The sequence below is a fragment of the Abrus precatorius genome, unplaced genomic scaffold, assembly GCF_003935025.1.
Source record: "Abrus precatorius isolate BTA unplaced genomic scaffold, Abrus_2018 Scaffold8, whole genome shotgun sequence".
In the NCBI taxonomy this organism is placed as follows: domain Eukaryota; kingdom Viridiplantae; phylum Streptophyta; class Magnoliopsida; order Fabales; family Fabaceae; genus Abrus; species Abrus precatorius.
Genome location: NW_020874428.1, coordinates 22940606 through 22957622, shown reverse-complemented (window position 1 = coordinate 22957622; position 17017 = coordinate 22940606). Strand labels below are relative to the sequence as shown.

Here is a 17017-nt window from a genome sequence, read left to right as displayed (position 1 = left end):
CACACGATTGATGGACTATACAATATTATTATTTTCTTATATGCGGTGGGGGAAAATGCTATTGGATTTGACCCCAACAAGAGGCACATACTAAACGCACGTTAATTAAAATCAAAACAAAAGCATGATTCAAGGCACTGCTTCAATCCAATCAAAACTCCCAAAGTCTACTAACTTTTCAGTACAAACTATACTAATCCCACAGCATTTTATTCCACTGCTATATCTTTATTTTAATTTATACATTTTTTTCTTTAAACTATTTTTCTTTCATTATAAAATATAAATAACATTAATTATTATATTTTAACAATTAATAGCTACCAAGAAATGATCAACAGGGTCATCAACAAAGAATCAACTTCAGATTAATACTAGCAACAAACTCTTTTAAATATATTAATTTAAAGTAAAAAGAAAAGTAGAATTCACGTATTTTTGTATTTTTAAATAAATTCTAATAAATAATTAAAAAATATGTAATAGTATGTTGAAAAGTTTAAATTAAGATTGATTTTTTTGAGAAAAGAGAATGAAAAGATTTATCTGATGTTTAATTATGTTTAAAATTTTTTGCCAACCTATGAAGAATCTAATAAATTTTGTATTCTAAATTATAGATATTTCAACGGTATCGTTAGATTTGTCGTCATTGCTTTTCTGTCACTTACATCACTAAAAATTTTTCTCCTTCAATTCTTATTGCTTTTTAGGTGCATACTGCATATGTACCAAATATTTTCTCTATTCTGTTTACTCACCCAAATCATGAGAGTATCGCATCGCAAAATTCAAGACTTTTTTGTTTAAAAGTTTTAAAAAAATATTTTAGTTAAAAACATATATTCTAATAAAAAAAAAAGTGTAATTCAAATTAATCATGTATTATGTATATATCTTAATTATACTTAATGTCTCAAAATTGATTTCATTAAAATAAATTATATTCAACTTTAAATTAAACGACTGCTGGTTTCTAACTCACAATTGATTAATGGAATGAATAATTGAGACACAACGAACGAATGAGTAAAAGGCACAAACATTCAAAACCCACTTCACAGCACAGGCTGAATCACATTTCTTGCACCATGTAATCTTAAGGGTATTATTTTCAAGAACTTTATAATATTATAATTTTTTTATATATTTTTTGCTATTTTATAAAATCATTATTTAATAAAATATATAATATTTAATAATTTAATTCATTTAAAAAATTGTAGACAAAAATAAATAAATTAAATTTATTCTACTTTCAAACACCCTTTTCACAAAAAGTACTCACTTCAACCCGATGTACATAGTAAAACATGAGTAAATTAATTTTAGCTGGATTTGCTTTGAAAAGTGGCTCCTTTATTTTTAATTGTGATTCAAATAGGTACTAAATGCTATGTTGATGTGAGAAAATAAAAAAATAAAACCTTATTTGGCATTAATGCATGCTTTGTACAGCTTTTTTTTTTTTTTTTCAAATGACTATTTATATTTTATAGTTTTGTGAGAGCAATTTAAAAATAATAAAAATTTCTCACATGAAAAAGAAAATCTGTCCAAACATGCATAGACGTAAAAGAAATCCTTATCTAGTTACTTAAAAAATCCTTACGTAACTGCTAAAGTCTTAAAAAACATTGTAAATAAAGTTACATTAAAGTATCATTATTTTGATCTTTATGTTGTTTTCCATTCCACTACTTAAAAATGTTTGCCTAATGCCAAGCATAATGAATCACTTTAATATCTACATAACATGACCGGTCACGTCAATGTTTGGTGCATAACCTTTAAATATAGAGCAACAAAAAGAATTTTCTATTTTCTATATAGCCCCTTCAATTTCATTGTCTCCAAGGAGAGAAAGATAATAATTCAATATTTCCTCTTCATAGATAATCAAATACACAAATGAAAACACAAGTACTCATTGAATATAGAAAGAACCACGAGACTTCTGGGTTTATTAACTAAAATCACTTGGCATTAGAATGACTCATATATATGACTTTGTGCGGTGGAAGAGCAGTCAAAATATACAAAAAGAAACCAGAAACTCTAAATCCATGCATGCATTATTCAATCTGGATATGTGGAGTTTCTAACAGCTGTGTCTTCTCAGGGTAAAGAAGTTAAACTCTCAAGGTAAGATTAATACAATATTAAATTACCAATCAACTACTTAACACAACGAACACCTCAGTCAAGAAAATACCACACCAATCCGTTTAATGATGCTCTTTGTAATACAATTAGGTAACGTTTTTTAATTTTCATTATGATTAAGATTCTAAGTTGAGCTGTCAAACTGCACTAACTTTTGTGGATTAGAGTCAGAGAGTTCAAAAGTCAAAACGTCTGTTATAGAAAAAGTTAAAAATGAAATTCTATAGAATTAAGTTTCTTGAAGCTATTTTATGGACTAATTACTTTTAAAAAATTATTTTAACTCACTTTTGATAGGATGATCTTACATTACTTTATTGAATGATTTATTAAAAATATTTATTTTATATAATTTATTTTTAACTATTAATTTGTAAATAAATAAAATTGCTAAAAAATAGATAAAAAAATAAATTTATATAATATTAAATATTTAAAATAAATTATTATCATTAAATAAAATATAATAATTTATTATAACATTAAATTACATATATTATCTATTTTTTATCTGTATAATTAATAATTATTAAATTACAGTAACAATTATTGTTTATATAATCTTATAAATTATTTTTTAACATGTTATTTTAGAATATTATTTAAGTATTAACTACAAAAAATTATGTTGTAATATTTTATATTGTTATTTTTTCTTGATTTGATTTTATAAAAAATAAAAAATTATTTTTCTTTGTTGTGAAAATCATATTTAATTTATTTTAAAGTTACAATAAAACATACTCACCTAACAATGAAAAAAATGCTTGCTAGTTAACTCATCTATTATTTAAAGGTTCAAAGTCATTCAAATAAAAATTAATATGTTGACTTAAAATAAAATAAAATAAAAGTGCAATATCGTAAAAATCATAAATATCACACTTAATATTACAAAATTTATCGATAAAAAAAACTTGTTAACACAATAAAAGCTCAGTAAATGGGTCTATTCTAATTTATTTTAAAAAATAATATAATCACATCCAAGATACGGTGGCATAATTTTATAGAGATTGTGAAAATTTCAAATACGACATGATATAAAACACTTGATTTAAAAATATGTATCTTAAAGCAATGATTTGTTGGGGATGAAAGATGAGTACCCCAAGCAAAGATGGCACATTGTAAATGTTCATGTGAATTTGACTTACTTAAGTTGGTTTTTAGGTGCTTGGTTGGAGAGGAGAATTAGAGAGAGAAAAAGGTGACGTGACTTATTCAAAATAAATTTTTCACTAAATTGATGAGAAATGAGAGGGAAGGAACAATGTTTTTTTTTAATTATTTAATTTTAATACTAACTTTTTATACATTATAAAAAATTAAAATAAATTTTTGGTTATATATATATATATATATATATATATATATATATATATATATGATACTTTTCCTCTTTCTTTTCTACTCATACAAATAAATATTTTTTTTTTCATTTTCTTCCTTCTTATTTTCATCCACTAAAATAATACATAATTTTTCACTGTAGTTTTACTATATCTTTTATCTTTTTATTTCATCATTTATTCAAATAAATCATTAATATTGACAACATTTATAGGTGATGTGAAATATTCAACTACAAATTTACAATTAAATCTGTTAAATAATTATTAAATATTTTTTATTTAAATTAATAAACGAGTTTATATATATATATATATATATATATAGGCACTTGAATGATTAACACAATGCTCCAATTAAATAAGAACATTAAAAATTAGCAAAACTCAATTTTTGATGAGCTACATTCTTAAGACCGGTATTTAAAAAAAAAATCCAAAAAACCATTGATTAAATTAAAAGCAAATGTTTTATTTGCCTTATGTTTTGGCCAACTATGATATTCTGTATTTTACAACATGAGGACATCCTTTTTGACATCTTACACTCGTTTAGTTTTAATAAATATATTCTGACAAAAACAAAAAGGTTTAATAAATATATACATCAACAAAATGAGTACACCGAGAATGTTATTATATGAACTAAAGAATATCTTCTTGATTCTATTTAAAATGGATCATGATCTTAAAATGAATTCATTCGAGTATATTTCACTGTACAATGTGAGGTTTTGGTCATGCCTATAGTGTCGTGATACTCTAATGATTTGGTTCCACATTTCCTGCTGAAGCTTCGTGATCCAACATCTCTACAACAGGAGCAAACTGCAAAATGAACCAATAAGGTCCATGAAGGCATCAACACACACTTACACAGAGCAAAGGAACTCAGAATATCAGATACATTCTTTATTCATATACTTACTGACCTCATCATTCTCCTCAAAATATATCCCATCAACAGCACTGCTCTGCTGAAACTCCCACCCTAGATTGCTCTCCAACAGCTCCTTCAATTTCCTTGTCTGCAAGGAGAGAAAGATAACATTTCAATTTGTCCTCTTCTTAGATAATCAAATACATAGTAGTTAGCGCCAAATGCCGTAACTCTGCAACAATTTTCAAAGCAGACATAATCAAGCAGGAAACAGAGACAGTGATTAACAGATGCGAATAATAATAAAAGCATTACATTTTGCAAAACATTCTAAACCCTTTTGCATAACAAGCTTTTGTGTGTGTTTAAGGTGCTCTGAAGTGTTGACAAAAGATTTATTTTAGAGTTAATTAAACACATCACAGTAACAAGTTTTCAGGATTGCAAAATTTTACTCAAATAATTTTGAGGACCAATAAGGTAGTTTTCTTTCATGGTGGATATTGCATAATACATTCCAAGCACATTCAGCCAATACTGAAGTTGCCTTATTGGGATTTTGTCTGTGTGGCAGGTGGAGGTGGAGAATAGATATCTATAATATCATTAAAAGAATAATTAGGTTCAGTGCTTATACCCATTTTAAAAGATCTCCATCAACAACTGACCCATCTAGCAATGACGAAAAGAAATCCTGCAATTTCAAAACAACCAAAAAACATATGTTGCACTTGAAATCAGCTAAGCATATCAAATTTCTATCATAAAAAATATATTCAATTAGTATTAGAAGAAACAAACTAAACTTTGGGCAACTAGTTTGCAAAAATCGAAAGCTCTGAACTACACAGATACACTAACATTTCCCCATAGAAGAATAGGGTGGACTGTTCAACTTATCAAACACCCTAAGTTTGGAGAGAAGCTCTATAAACTGAAGGGAAGTTAGAAGTTCAGTCAAAATTTCAGCATACTGTTCTTGAGTTGGAATATGACAAACAATCAAACTCTTGTTGAGAACCTTTTCTATAACAAAGAAGAGATCTAGCTTCATATGTTCTGTGCGAGAGTGAAAGAAAGAATTGTGAGATAGAGATACTGTTTTGAGACTGTCAGAGTAAATTGTTGGGAGTTGGGCCAGTAGCGTGTATTTCAGATAGGAGTGACTAAATTCAAATGATCTCTGCTGCAGTGAGTTCAAGACTATGATACTCAGCCTCAGGACTAGACTGTGCTAAAAGGTTCTGCTTTCTGGACCATCATGAGACAAGATTCAAACCAAAATACACACCAGATCCTGAAGTTGACCTCTGATCATCTAGGTTTGGCGCTGACAGAAATTTGGTATCTTAATTAGGAAACACAAGGAGGAACTCCCCAACTTACTGAAAAGTAAACACACACACTCAACAATTCTTTGTGGGGCTGCACCTCCTAAACCATAGACCCTATCTCTCTCTCTACCTCCCTCTTATTTATGGAGGAAATATGCCTTATTTTCTTCTACAATCTCAACCTGTCCAACTAGTAACAAATCAAACAAACTAACTAATATATTGTAACTAACTACTAATGAGTCCCTAACTAACATAACTAACTACACTTATGGAAGTTACCTAACAATACTTCATCCCAAAAGTTTCACCATAAATTGGAGGAAACACTAGCCTAAACTGAGAATGATGTTGTACTCCTGGTTGTTGCCATGAATTCGACCAGAAGCTAAACTGATTTGGAGTAGGAATAGAATATTAGTACTTCAGTACCAGCACACATTAGCAGCATGGCCCATCTTATGACAGATCAGGTGTTGAACGTAAAACCTGCCGCCATGACCTCTACCTTGACCAAAACAACCACCAAGGCCTCTAAAAGGGCCGCCATGATGAGCAGAAAAAGTACTATTGTGCTGATTCTGTTGCTCAGTGTATCTGAACTCAGATTGAGTTTCAAGAAAAGGTGAAGTGAGAGGTAGATTGGGCTGAGGCTGAGACAGAGTGATAGGAAATTCTTGAGTGAGATTCATCAATAGTGATTTAATGACTACATTCTTCTGATTCTTCTCAATCTTAGCCTCAGAGAATAATAGCATGGCTTCAAGTTCCTCCATAGAACACATCAAGTCAACTAACGACAGCAGCTCCAACATCATATTCACTAGGTAAAGCTTCAAAAATGATCTTGAAAACATTTCTGTGGCTTACTTGATCACCAATAGACAATAAGGCATCAATGATTACACGAATTTGCAGTGGCTGATTGATATCAATGTCTGGATTGTGCCTTAGGCTAATTGTGAAAGTAACTTTCAATTTCGTCCCAAATTTTCCATGAATGATGGCATTTCACAACTCGTGGAAGAAAAGATTTAGAAATCAATGAGACTTGCCATGTGCTGAGTGTGGAATTGGTGGATTCATCACAAAATGATGCAACTTATGACCACAAATGATGCCTTCAACTTATTCCTTCACTCTAAAAAAAAATCTTCTCATCCAACTTAATAGAAAGTAGACGCGAGAATGTGAGTCGAGAGCAAAAGAGGAACGTGACTCCAATGCAGGTGGGGTGAGCACAAGTTTCTGGAAGAACACAAGTTTCTAGCAAAGAATCCTGCACTCATGGCAATGAAATTTCCATGGCAGCACAAATATTGAATTCAGACGAACTAGAGTTATTCGATTCACAAGATGTGAATTTGAAATAGCAAAGCTATGGTTCAGGGTCAGAAGCTTTGGATACCATATTAAAATCCATGAGCAGAAAAATGTAGAGTAGAAAAGGAGTTGAGAGAAAATGTAAATCTGATTTATTGAGAAGTTCGGCCCAATACAACACAGATAGAAGTCTGCTATTTATAAAGGATACAAGAAAGGAAAGTCTACATGCTTCTCCCTAATTTAGTTAGGGACCACGGTGACAACTGTCACCTAAAATATTAAAAAACTAAAACTATACACATACACTAACATCTTCTCACCCCATTTATGTTGAGCAGGTGGACTAGAAAAGATTTTAGGAAGCTGGAGTTCCCACAGAAACATCTTTAAGCTTTTATCAATTCTGAAAGATCCTAAGGCAGACATAACAAAACATGTAATGTTTTGTTATCAGTATGCAATAATTGTTCTATTCTAGAAACACACATGCAGATGCCAGTAGGAATGTAAATCTGTTATGCTAATAGACTGGGCCAAGACATGAAGACACACAAATACTGGACGGGTAGTTATATAGGTGGAGTGAGATGCAAGGGCTGAGATTTTTTTTTGTTATTCCATTCAGCTTCTAGCTTGGGTAGAGTTTTTTTCTTTGAGCAGCATAGCACTGGGGTAGGAAGTTAACCATTTTCTGGTGTAACCCCTTCTTCATTCCTATCTTTTCCTGAGTTCAATCAAACTACTTGTACATTTGGCTTCCATTAGAACAGGAACCAGTCTAGTTTCTTAATATAAGAAAGCCGGTTAATAGATCAAATTTGAACATTTGAATAAAGCTAACATCGCCAAAATACCTTGCAAAGATGGTGCAAAAAACTATCAGCAGAAAGCCAAGAATCATCCAACAATGTCAATCCTGTTTCATCCATGTGATCTTTCTGTAGTCCGTATTTCAGTTGATAATACACGACTTTAATGAACTACAATAGTCCATGAAATATTAAATAGAAGTTCAGTGACGAAAGATGAACAGCACACCAGAGAGCAAGTACAATAATTTTAGACCATCTTTAAAAATTATATATAAAATATATCATGAAAAATAGAAGCTACAGTAGCCCAATAAAAACAGCCAATCTACTTTATTGTACAAAAAATCTAAGTACTAACTTGTGCTACAAATAGTTAAGGAAGAAAAATTAGAAAATATAAAATAATGCCAAGTACCTAGCATATTAAATTTTGGGACAATAATATATTTCAGTATTTGCCGTACACTCTTGAATTACTTTATAGATTCCTTAATGTTTTGTTAAGTGCTATCTATTAATTATTACATTCATTCAAATACCAAACTGCTGAACAATTCTTTCTTTTTAGGTATGGATATTGTTAATTTAAAAGAACTTATTTTACTTTCCCTGGCTTCCATTTCCCACACCACCAAAAAAGTGAGGCTCAAAGTTCTGATTTTCATCATTGAAAGGAGTTTGATGAATAATACGCCATAAGATTCAAGATCTCATTTTCTCAATTCAGAATCAGTTGCTTTCTGTTCCTAGACTACATTCAAAACTATTACAATCAAGGATGAATTTAACAGCACTCATAAATTAATGCCACTATTTTGTATTGAAAAGAAACAAAGGAAAGAAAATACATTAATAAAATTTACCTTTGTGAATAGTTGAGTTCGTGTATGGAAAGGCTGCAAAAGAGTATACAAAGTCATGCAAATACAATAAGACGAAACATATTATGAAATAATATAACTTCCAAGTTGATTTGAACCTAAGCTATCCCATACTAGATATCTTACCATAATAAGTATCGTGTATCCATATGCAGTCATAACCTAGGCCCTACCACCATAAAATGTCCTAAGAAAGAAGTAAAAAATGTTTATAAAAAAATTAAAAAAATAAAATAATATATATATATATATAGCAGAAAATCCATAAAAAGTAAACAAAAGAAAATGACAATTCTTATGTACAAATCTCAAAAGATGCTAGAGCAAAATGGTAAAGCCCATAGAATCAAAGTTGGAACGAAGAATTTAACAAACTGATCCAACAAGTCGAAATACCAAACAAGCATCTAACAAAACACAAAGTACTCATTGTAGAACCACTTGACTTAAAGCTGAAGCCATTAATCATTAAGTATTACTGGCTCATATATATCACATATTGACTTTGTACGGTGGAAAAGCAGTCAAACATACAAAAAGAAACCAGAAACTCAAAAGCCGTGCAAAATTATATGCATGCATTATTCAGTTCGGATATGATGGAAAAGTTATACTTACTGCTTCAGTGCAGCCAAAGAAAAGGTTGACTAAGGACTTCCACTGGAGAAATGCTTCCAATGATTGACCCATCTGCACCATTGCAAAATGTCATACTGGATTTAACCAGGTCAACAAATTTATACAGAATCTATGTTGTCCACAATACCAAAAAGGCAACAAATGCAAACTGCAGTTCTCCAAGAAGCAATTCTTCAGAACCTCCATAATCTTTTGCCAGAAGAGTTTCTAACAACTGTGTCTGAGAAGGGCACCAAAGAAACATGCGCAATCAGAAAACAACGACAGGTTAAAGTTTTAAGGTAAGATTAATGGTTACAGGATTCAATAGTATGTTAATAATGCTACCTTGTCAAGATTCAAAGAAGTAAGTTCCTGCCCACTAACCCCCTTGCATTTTACAATACGTGGAATTGAAGTATAATAACATCCTTTCCTCTGGGTCTTGCCAACAGATGTTACAGAATTGCCAACCTTCAACTGATTGTCTAGTGTTTCCTCCATTGGTGTTTTAGGAGTGTTTCTAACCATGTCACTTTCGCATTCAACAGTAATTTCCCCTCCAATGGGCTCTGGTCGTAAATTAACAATATACAATGTTAACTTATCAATGAACTACTTAACACAAAGAACACCTCAGTCAAGAAAAAATCATACCAATCCGTTCAATGACACTCTTTGTAATAAAATTAGATAATCGCTTCCAATCTTCATAACGGTTAAGATTGTAAGGGCCAAGTTGTCTGTCAAATTCCAAATTTTTAACAGCTTGACTATATCTTTCCTCCTAAAGAAAAAGCAAACAGAATAAATATACATAAATTGAAGGGTATGAAACTAACATTTAGGCTAAAAACATTATCATTGGAGCCAAAATTTCTTATTTAGCTCTAGATGAACTTTCTAATGCCCAAATGACATGAAACTAAGTGGCATTTTGAAACAAAACACACACAGAGAATAGTTCAACACAGAGAAAAAAAGGTTAGAAAAAGAAAGAAGTTCAAAGTAAAACAGGCTTGGTTGAGATTAGTATCCTCAGCATCAAAGTGATTGGATGACATCAACCATCTTTCACTTCAATAAAAGCAAATGCTACATGAGAAAGGGAAAAAACCAATAAAGTCAAATCACATTTCATGAAAACAAGAGCATGCAGATAAAGACTGATAGAAGTGGTTGATTCGGTTGTACTGGTGAAGCAGCTCAGCATATTATCGGCCTGGCTTAAAGTTATTGTTATTGAATGGGGTGAAATAAAATAAAAGATGAAAATTTCTTTATGTAAGTTTCTCAAATACTTTCTCACAATAACCTAAGTTGACTAACAGAATGTAAATTATGTCAATCATGTCAATTTGCCGCATTATAAATGTGTTATATCAATTTATAATATTTAAACAAAAACATACCTCTTCCTCAGACACTTTGACTAGCTTTTCCTCTTTTTGATTCCATTTACGAACAATTACCTGCACACCAAACCACATAATCATTGTTTGACAATTTTTTTTATTTGTTGCTATACAAATTAACCATAAACAGGTTCAAATGGATGTGCAACAGTTAACAGATCAAACATTTTTCCTAGCTTCTTTCTGATGTTCTACTTATGGTCTTTTTAAGAGAATCTCTGATAGCTTTACAGAGAGATTGGCATTAATTTATGCAATAACAGTTGTAGTCTCATGTGAAATTGCAGACAAATGCAACCAATTCAACTGCAATTACAGCCATAGTGCAATTGCAAAGATCTAAAAAATCTTGATATTGCAATGTTGCAGACCACAGTTTAAAGCCATGAGAACATGAACAAGAAACATGCAGACCAAGAGGGAAGAAGAAGAAGAAGAAGATATTGCACTGTTGCATACCATAATTTAAAACCATGAGAAGAAGAACAAGAAACATGCACCACAAGAACAAGATACGTTTTCATGTAGAACAAGAAACACCTGGAAAAAGAAGAAAAGAACAAGAAACAAAACATTCAGAACAAAAAACAAGATACTGTAGAAAAAAATGAACAAGAAGAAACATGAAAAGTAACAAGAAACATGCAAAATAAGAGGAAGAGGAAGAAAAAGAACAAGAAACGTGAACCCTACAGAACAAAAATCAAAATAATCATATATAACAAGAAACAAGAAGAAAAGAAGTATATGAAACAAAAATATCATGTAGAACAAGAAAAAAGAAAAACAACAAAGAACATGCAAAAGAAGAAACATGAAACATGCAGCAAAAGAAACAAGATAATGTAAAAAAACTAAAAAAGAACTAGAAAAATGCAAAGAAGAGGAAGAGAGAGAGCAAGAAGCAAGATGTAAAAAATATGCAGAAAAAAAAAAGGTCATATAGAAAAAGAACAAGAAAAAGGCAAAAGACGAGAAAGAGCAAGACAACAAGCAACATGAAACATGGAACATGTAAAAGAACAAGAATTATGCAGAAGAAAAAGAGCAAGAAACACAAAACATGCATAAGAACAAGAATGAGAAAATGCAGGATAATATGAAAAAGAAATATGAACAAGAAGCATGCACAGGAACAGAAAGAAAAAATATTAAACATGCAGAAGTAGAAACAAGAAGCAACAGCAAAAGAACAAGAACCATGCAGAACAAGAAACCAGAAGAAAAGAACAAGAAACAGGAACATCATGCAGAAGAAGAAGAAACATGTCATGCAGAACAAGGAACAAGAAGGTCATATAGAAAAAGAACAAGAAAAAGGCAAAAGAAGATAAAGAGCAACAAACATGAAACATGCAAAAGAACGAGAATTATGCAGAAGAAAGAACAAGAAACATGAAAAATGCAAAAGAACAAGAATGAGAAACATGGAGAATAATGTGAACAAGAAACATGCACAAGAACAGAAAGAATAAATATTAAACATGCAGAACAAGAAACAAGAAGAAGAAAAGAAGAACAAGAAACAAGAACATCATGTAGAAGAAGAAGAAACATGTCATGCAGAACAAGAAACAAGAAGGTCATAAAGAAAAAGAACAAGAAAAAGGCAAAAGAACAGAGAGCAAGAAACATGAACCATGCAAAAGAACAAGAAACATGCACAGGAACAGAAAGAAGAAATATTAAACATGCAGAACAACAAACAAGAAGCATGCAAAAGAAGCAACAGAAAAAGAACAAAAAGAAGAACCGTGCAGAACAAGAAACAAGAAGAAAAAGAAAAACAAGAACAAGAAACCGGAACATCATGCAGAAGAAGAAGAAACATGTCATGCAGAACAAGAAACAAGGTCATATAGAAAAAGGATAACAAAAGGCAGAAGAAGAGAAAGAGCAAGAAACAAGAACCATGCAAAAGAACAAGAATGAGAAACATGCAGAATAATATGAAAAAAGAAATATGGACAAGAAACATGCACAGGACAGAAAGAAGAAATATTAAACATGCAGAACAAGAAACAAGAAGCATGCAAAAGAAGCAACAAAAAAAGAACAAGAAAAAGAAGAGAAGAACAAAAAACACAAAACAAGCAGGATAAGTGACAAGAAGAAAAACAAGAAACAAGCAAAAGAAGCAGAAAAAGAACAAGAAGGAGAAACATGAAACATGCAATACAAGAAATAAGAAGAAGAAAAGAAGAACAAGAACAAGAAACAGGGAACATCTCATGCAGAAGAAGAAACAAGAGGTCATATAGAACAAGAAACACCGGGAAGAAGAACAAGAAGCATTGTAAAGAACAAGAAACAAGAAAAGTAACAAGATCAAATAGAACACCAAGACAATATAGCACAAGTAACATACGAAAGAAGAGTAAGAAGAAGAAAAAGAAAATAACGAAAATCATGCAGAACAAAACACAAGAACATCAAGTAGAGCAAAAAAGAAAAAACAAGAAGAAAAAGAAAAGAAGAATAACAAGAAACAAAAATGACTAAGTTATAGTGTCAATCACGATTTGTGAACTGGAAAAAGGATGTAATCAAAGCTCGGTGAATTAAAATTAATGTGACTTTAATTTGATGCTTTTATAGATCCATTGATTTGTTTCATCACATACCTCTGAAGGGCCAGCATCAATAAAGAATCCAATAATTGGTGAGAACTCCTTTCCATCTCTGCAAGAAGCCAAAAAGAAAAATGAAGAATCGATAATAATAGGCACCCACATATATCAATAGGAAAAGATAGGCTTTTAGAAGTAAACAAGAGACAAAGGTGTGTGAGAAACATGATCAAACCTGCTTGATGAACTATAGTACACAAAATGAGTGCCTGAAGGAACCATCTTAATACCCTTAAAAGCAGGCCCCACTGAGAACATCTACAAAACAGAACACGCATTTTGTCAGATTGTCACTGCGAAACAGAGTTCAAATAAATCAATAAAGGTGGGTTTTTTTTCATACACGAACTTCAAATTTTATTTTCAGACACCATGACAACAACAATGTTAAAAAGAAACAACAATAAGAAGTTAGTTATCGACAAGAGTAAGAAAAGGGAAAAACTTGAAAAGGAATAATGTTAACCTGAGTATCAATAGCGATGAGGGTGTACTGAGGAACATCGAGGAAGAGAAGAGTGACGCCGTGCTTGACAAGCTCTAATGCTGTTTGAGGATCCATAGCTCTAACGTTGTAGTGCTGTGCTGCGCTGCGAACTTGACTTCACAAGAAATGAGAAGAGTCTTCTGGAACAGTCCTCTGCCAACGTGTGCCAAAAATGGGTTATTTTTTTTAAGGTAAATTCTACGTTGCCATCCTGAAACGAAGGGTATTCTACTCTATGTTCTCTTTACATAATCCGATTAATGATTTATTTAAATAAATATAAATATCTTTTAATTTTGAAAATATTAAAGAAAGTGAGTATACAGTACCCCCTTAATTTCAAGAGTACAAATTTAAAAGTAATTTTAAATATTTCTCTTTACTCCTCCTTATTTTACATAAAAGAAATAACATGGAATTAATATTTAGTTCCTTTTTGTTCAACAATTTAATATTTAGTTTAAGTCAAATCTTATTATATGATTTAAGTTTTAAAGGGAATAGCCTTGCAATCGGTGCGAAATATGTTCTGCCGAACATGGGAAAAATTGTTAAAAGATATAATTTCTACGTGGAGTTTGAATTGAGCCACCTGTGATATTTGGGGAACCTCACCACCATTCCAATGCAGATGAAAACAACCATAAATTACCCAAAAACACATTCTCAGAATGAAAAAGACGAATAAATGCTCAAAAGAACAGAGTTTAGGTTAAACATGTGTAAGCAAAATATGAAAAGCTTGTAGCAATAGTGCTAATCTGGCTAGGGATGCCACATGGTGTGCTATCAGATGCATAATCGACAAATACTTGGAAACAACAAAGTTTGCCTGAAAAACAATTTCAACTTGCCGACGGTTGCACCAACAAGTTCAGGAACACTTTTGAGTTCATCTTTAAAAGGAGAAAAACAAAAATTCACAGCGAATTTGAGTCACTGAGGAAAAATCGAAATCACGGATGTAAGAAAGTGAAGGAGAAAGAGCAAAGTTACCAGCAGCAAAGCATTTGAACTGATTTCTTTGCAAATAAAGCAAACCTATAATATTTATGTAAGGATTAAATTGCGATTATAAAAATGATTTTCACTCAACTTATTTATGTTTTTACAGGTCACAAATCTGCACCGTTAATTATTAATGTATAAAGTTTCGGATTTGCTTGTGTTTGGTACAGTATCCTTTGCCCAAAAATGTGTTTTTCTGGGTTTTTTTTTCTCATTTCTTTTATATCATTTTCATCTTCCTGTTATATTTTTTAATTATCTTTTATGATTTTTATGAAGTTTGATTATATTTTATGAATGTATAAGAGTTTGGTTAAATTCATAAAAGTAGCTTGTATTTTTTATAATTTTTAAAGTTGTTTTAATCATTTTTATGGAAACACTTTTAAAATAAGTTTATTAAATAAATAAATATTGAGAAAAAAATTATTTGTTTATGAAATTAACATACAACTTCTTATAAACTATTTTATTAAAATTTATGATGTTTTATATTAAAAAAGTTATGACAAACCTGAATAAATTTTGTTTATTTAATAAAAATTCAATTAAATCGTTTATTTAAATGTCAAATACTTAATTATTTACTCAAATTTGTAGTTACTCTAACATTTTTCTCCCTATTCTCAATTTTAGCTTCTTCCACACATTGCACACTAAATAAAAGAACCAAGACTTTGTATGTTTCTATAAATTTAGAAAGAAAGAAAGATGTGAGACTTGACCCATTTGAGAGATGACAAAAGAATGGGGGTTTAGAAAGAACTATAGAGGTGGGATCTGATAAAAACCTCTTTTCACTAAAGGTAAGAAAATAAGAAGATAGGTTCAATTTTTCAACAAGCCTGTAAATATTAAATGGGTCAATGTTAAGTGTTTAAAATTCATATTTTTTTATTAAAAACAATTTATTATATTAAAAATATAATAGTGTAATAATATTTTTATTTAAATAAAAATATCATTTTAATATAATTAAAAACAACTGTAAAAATTCATGTTAATGTTTTTAATATTTAAACAAAAAAAATATTTATAAATGCTTTTTTTTCCTCAAATATAACAAAGGTTAAAATATATTTTTAACTTCTGTAAATATGATTAAATTTAATGACATGTTAAGTATACAGATATATCATGTTGCAAATTACCTCACAGTGATTATTAGCATTACACGTTTAGATGCAGTTATATATTATCATTAAATAATAATAGATACTGTTTTAAAATATTTTAAAATTTATGAAAAATAAAACTAATAAAAATGAAATTAAAATTTTGTCATATTTATAAGAATTTAAAATATATTATTTTATACAAGGATAAAATTATTTTTATATCAAAATATCATTTTTTTTCTTAATTTTCTATTCAACCAAACATATTTAAATAATAACAATTTCCTTTTTTCATAATCCCCAAACGAAGTGTAATTCACAATGTTTAGTCACTATCATTACTTATTTGTATCGATTTTTTTCATTAGAACCGTTTAACTTTGATATTATATGTAATATTGCATGCAATTATTTTTATTTTTTGTATATATTCTCAAAAACATTTCATAAAACACAAAAATACGTATTTAGGTGTCCTGTTGCTCCAACCAAGAGGAAGTGCAGTCACGACATCTCTTGTTGCTTACAAACAAAAACATAAAATATTATTAATTCTATATTTTTCAACTGTTTGAAGACAATTCTAAGTAGAATATAATTAGTAAACTTTATTGAATCAATTCACAAGTCATTTTGGTCTATTTGAAATTTTTTGGATGGAATTTCGTTCCTTCAATTTTATTGCTTGAATAACAAGGCCAATGCAGTTCCTTCTTAACAAGCACCTGAATATAGTGAGTAGATTTTTATTTTCGATCTTGATAATTTTGTCCAATAAAAACTAGGAAAAAATAAATGGCAGACGTGTGAGAAGTGTGTTTGAAAATACATTGATTCAAAGAAAAAGTTACAATTAATAGTGTGTTAGTAAATATGAATTTATGTTTATTTAAACATGAATCCAAATATGTTTGGAGTTTATTCATCTATGATTTATTTAGAAAAAATAAATAGCATACGTGTTAGTGATAATTCACAATCTTACAAATT

General features: G+C 30.1%; 1 protein-coding gene across 4 annotated transcripts; it reads right to left on the bottom strand.

Moving 5' to 3' along the window:
* Nucleotides 1-4056: 4056 nt before the first annotated feature.
* LOC113847010 (protein AAR2 homolog) lies at nucleotides 4057-14796 on the bottom strand. 4 transcript variants are annotated; one of them, XM_027475828.1, is made up of 14 exons: nucleotides 14251-14282; nucleotides 13881-14099; nucleotides 13590-13672; nucleotides 13409-13466; nucleotides 10782-10841; nucleotides 10027-10156; nucleotides 9718-9941; nucleotides 9518-9610; nucleotides 9370-9441; nucleotides 8734-8766; nucleotides 7913-8038; nucleotides 5036-5092; nucleotides 4451-4546; nucleotides 4057-4346 (listed from the first exon to the last, which is right to left on the bottom strand). In XM_027475828.1, exons 2-14 carry the CDS (start codon nucleotides 13974-13976, stop codon nucleotides 4281-4283), a joined length of 1194 nt encoding a protein of 397 aa, XP_027331629.1. In that variant the 5' UTR covers nucleotides 13977-14099; nucleotides 14251-14282; the 3' UTR covers nucleotides 4057-4280. The 4 variants fall into 4 exon arrangements, 2 of the variants coding, with proteins under 2 accessions (XP_027331629.1, XP_027331630.1); XR_003501749.1 differs by lacking the exons at nucleotides 4057-4346; nucleotides 14251-14282 and adding exons at nucleotides 6015-6502; nucleotides 14734-14796 and having other exon boundaries at nucleotides 4473-4546; nucleotides 13881-14054; XR_003501750.1 differs by lacking the exon at nucleotides 4057-4346 and adding an exon at nucleotides 6015-6502 and having other exon boundaries at nucleotides 4473-4546.
* Nucleotides 14797-17017: the final 2221 nt, after the last annotated feature.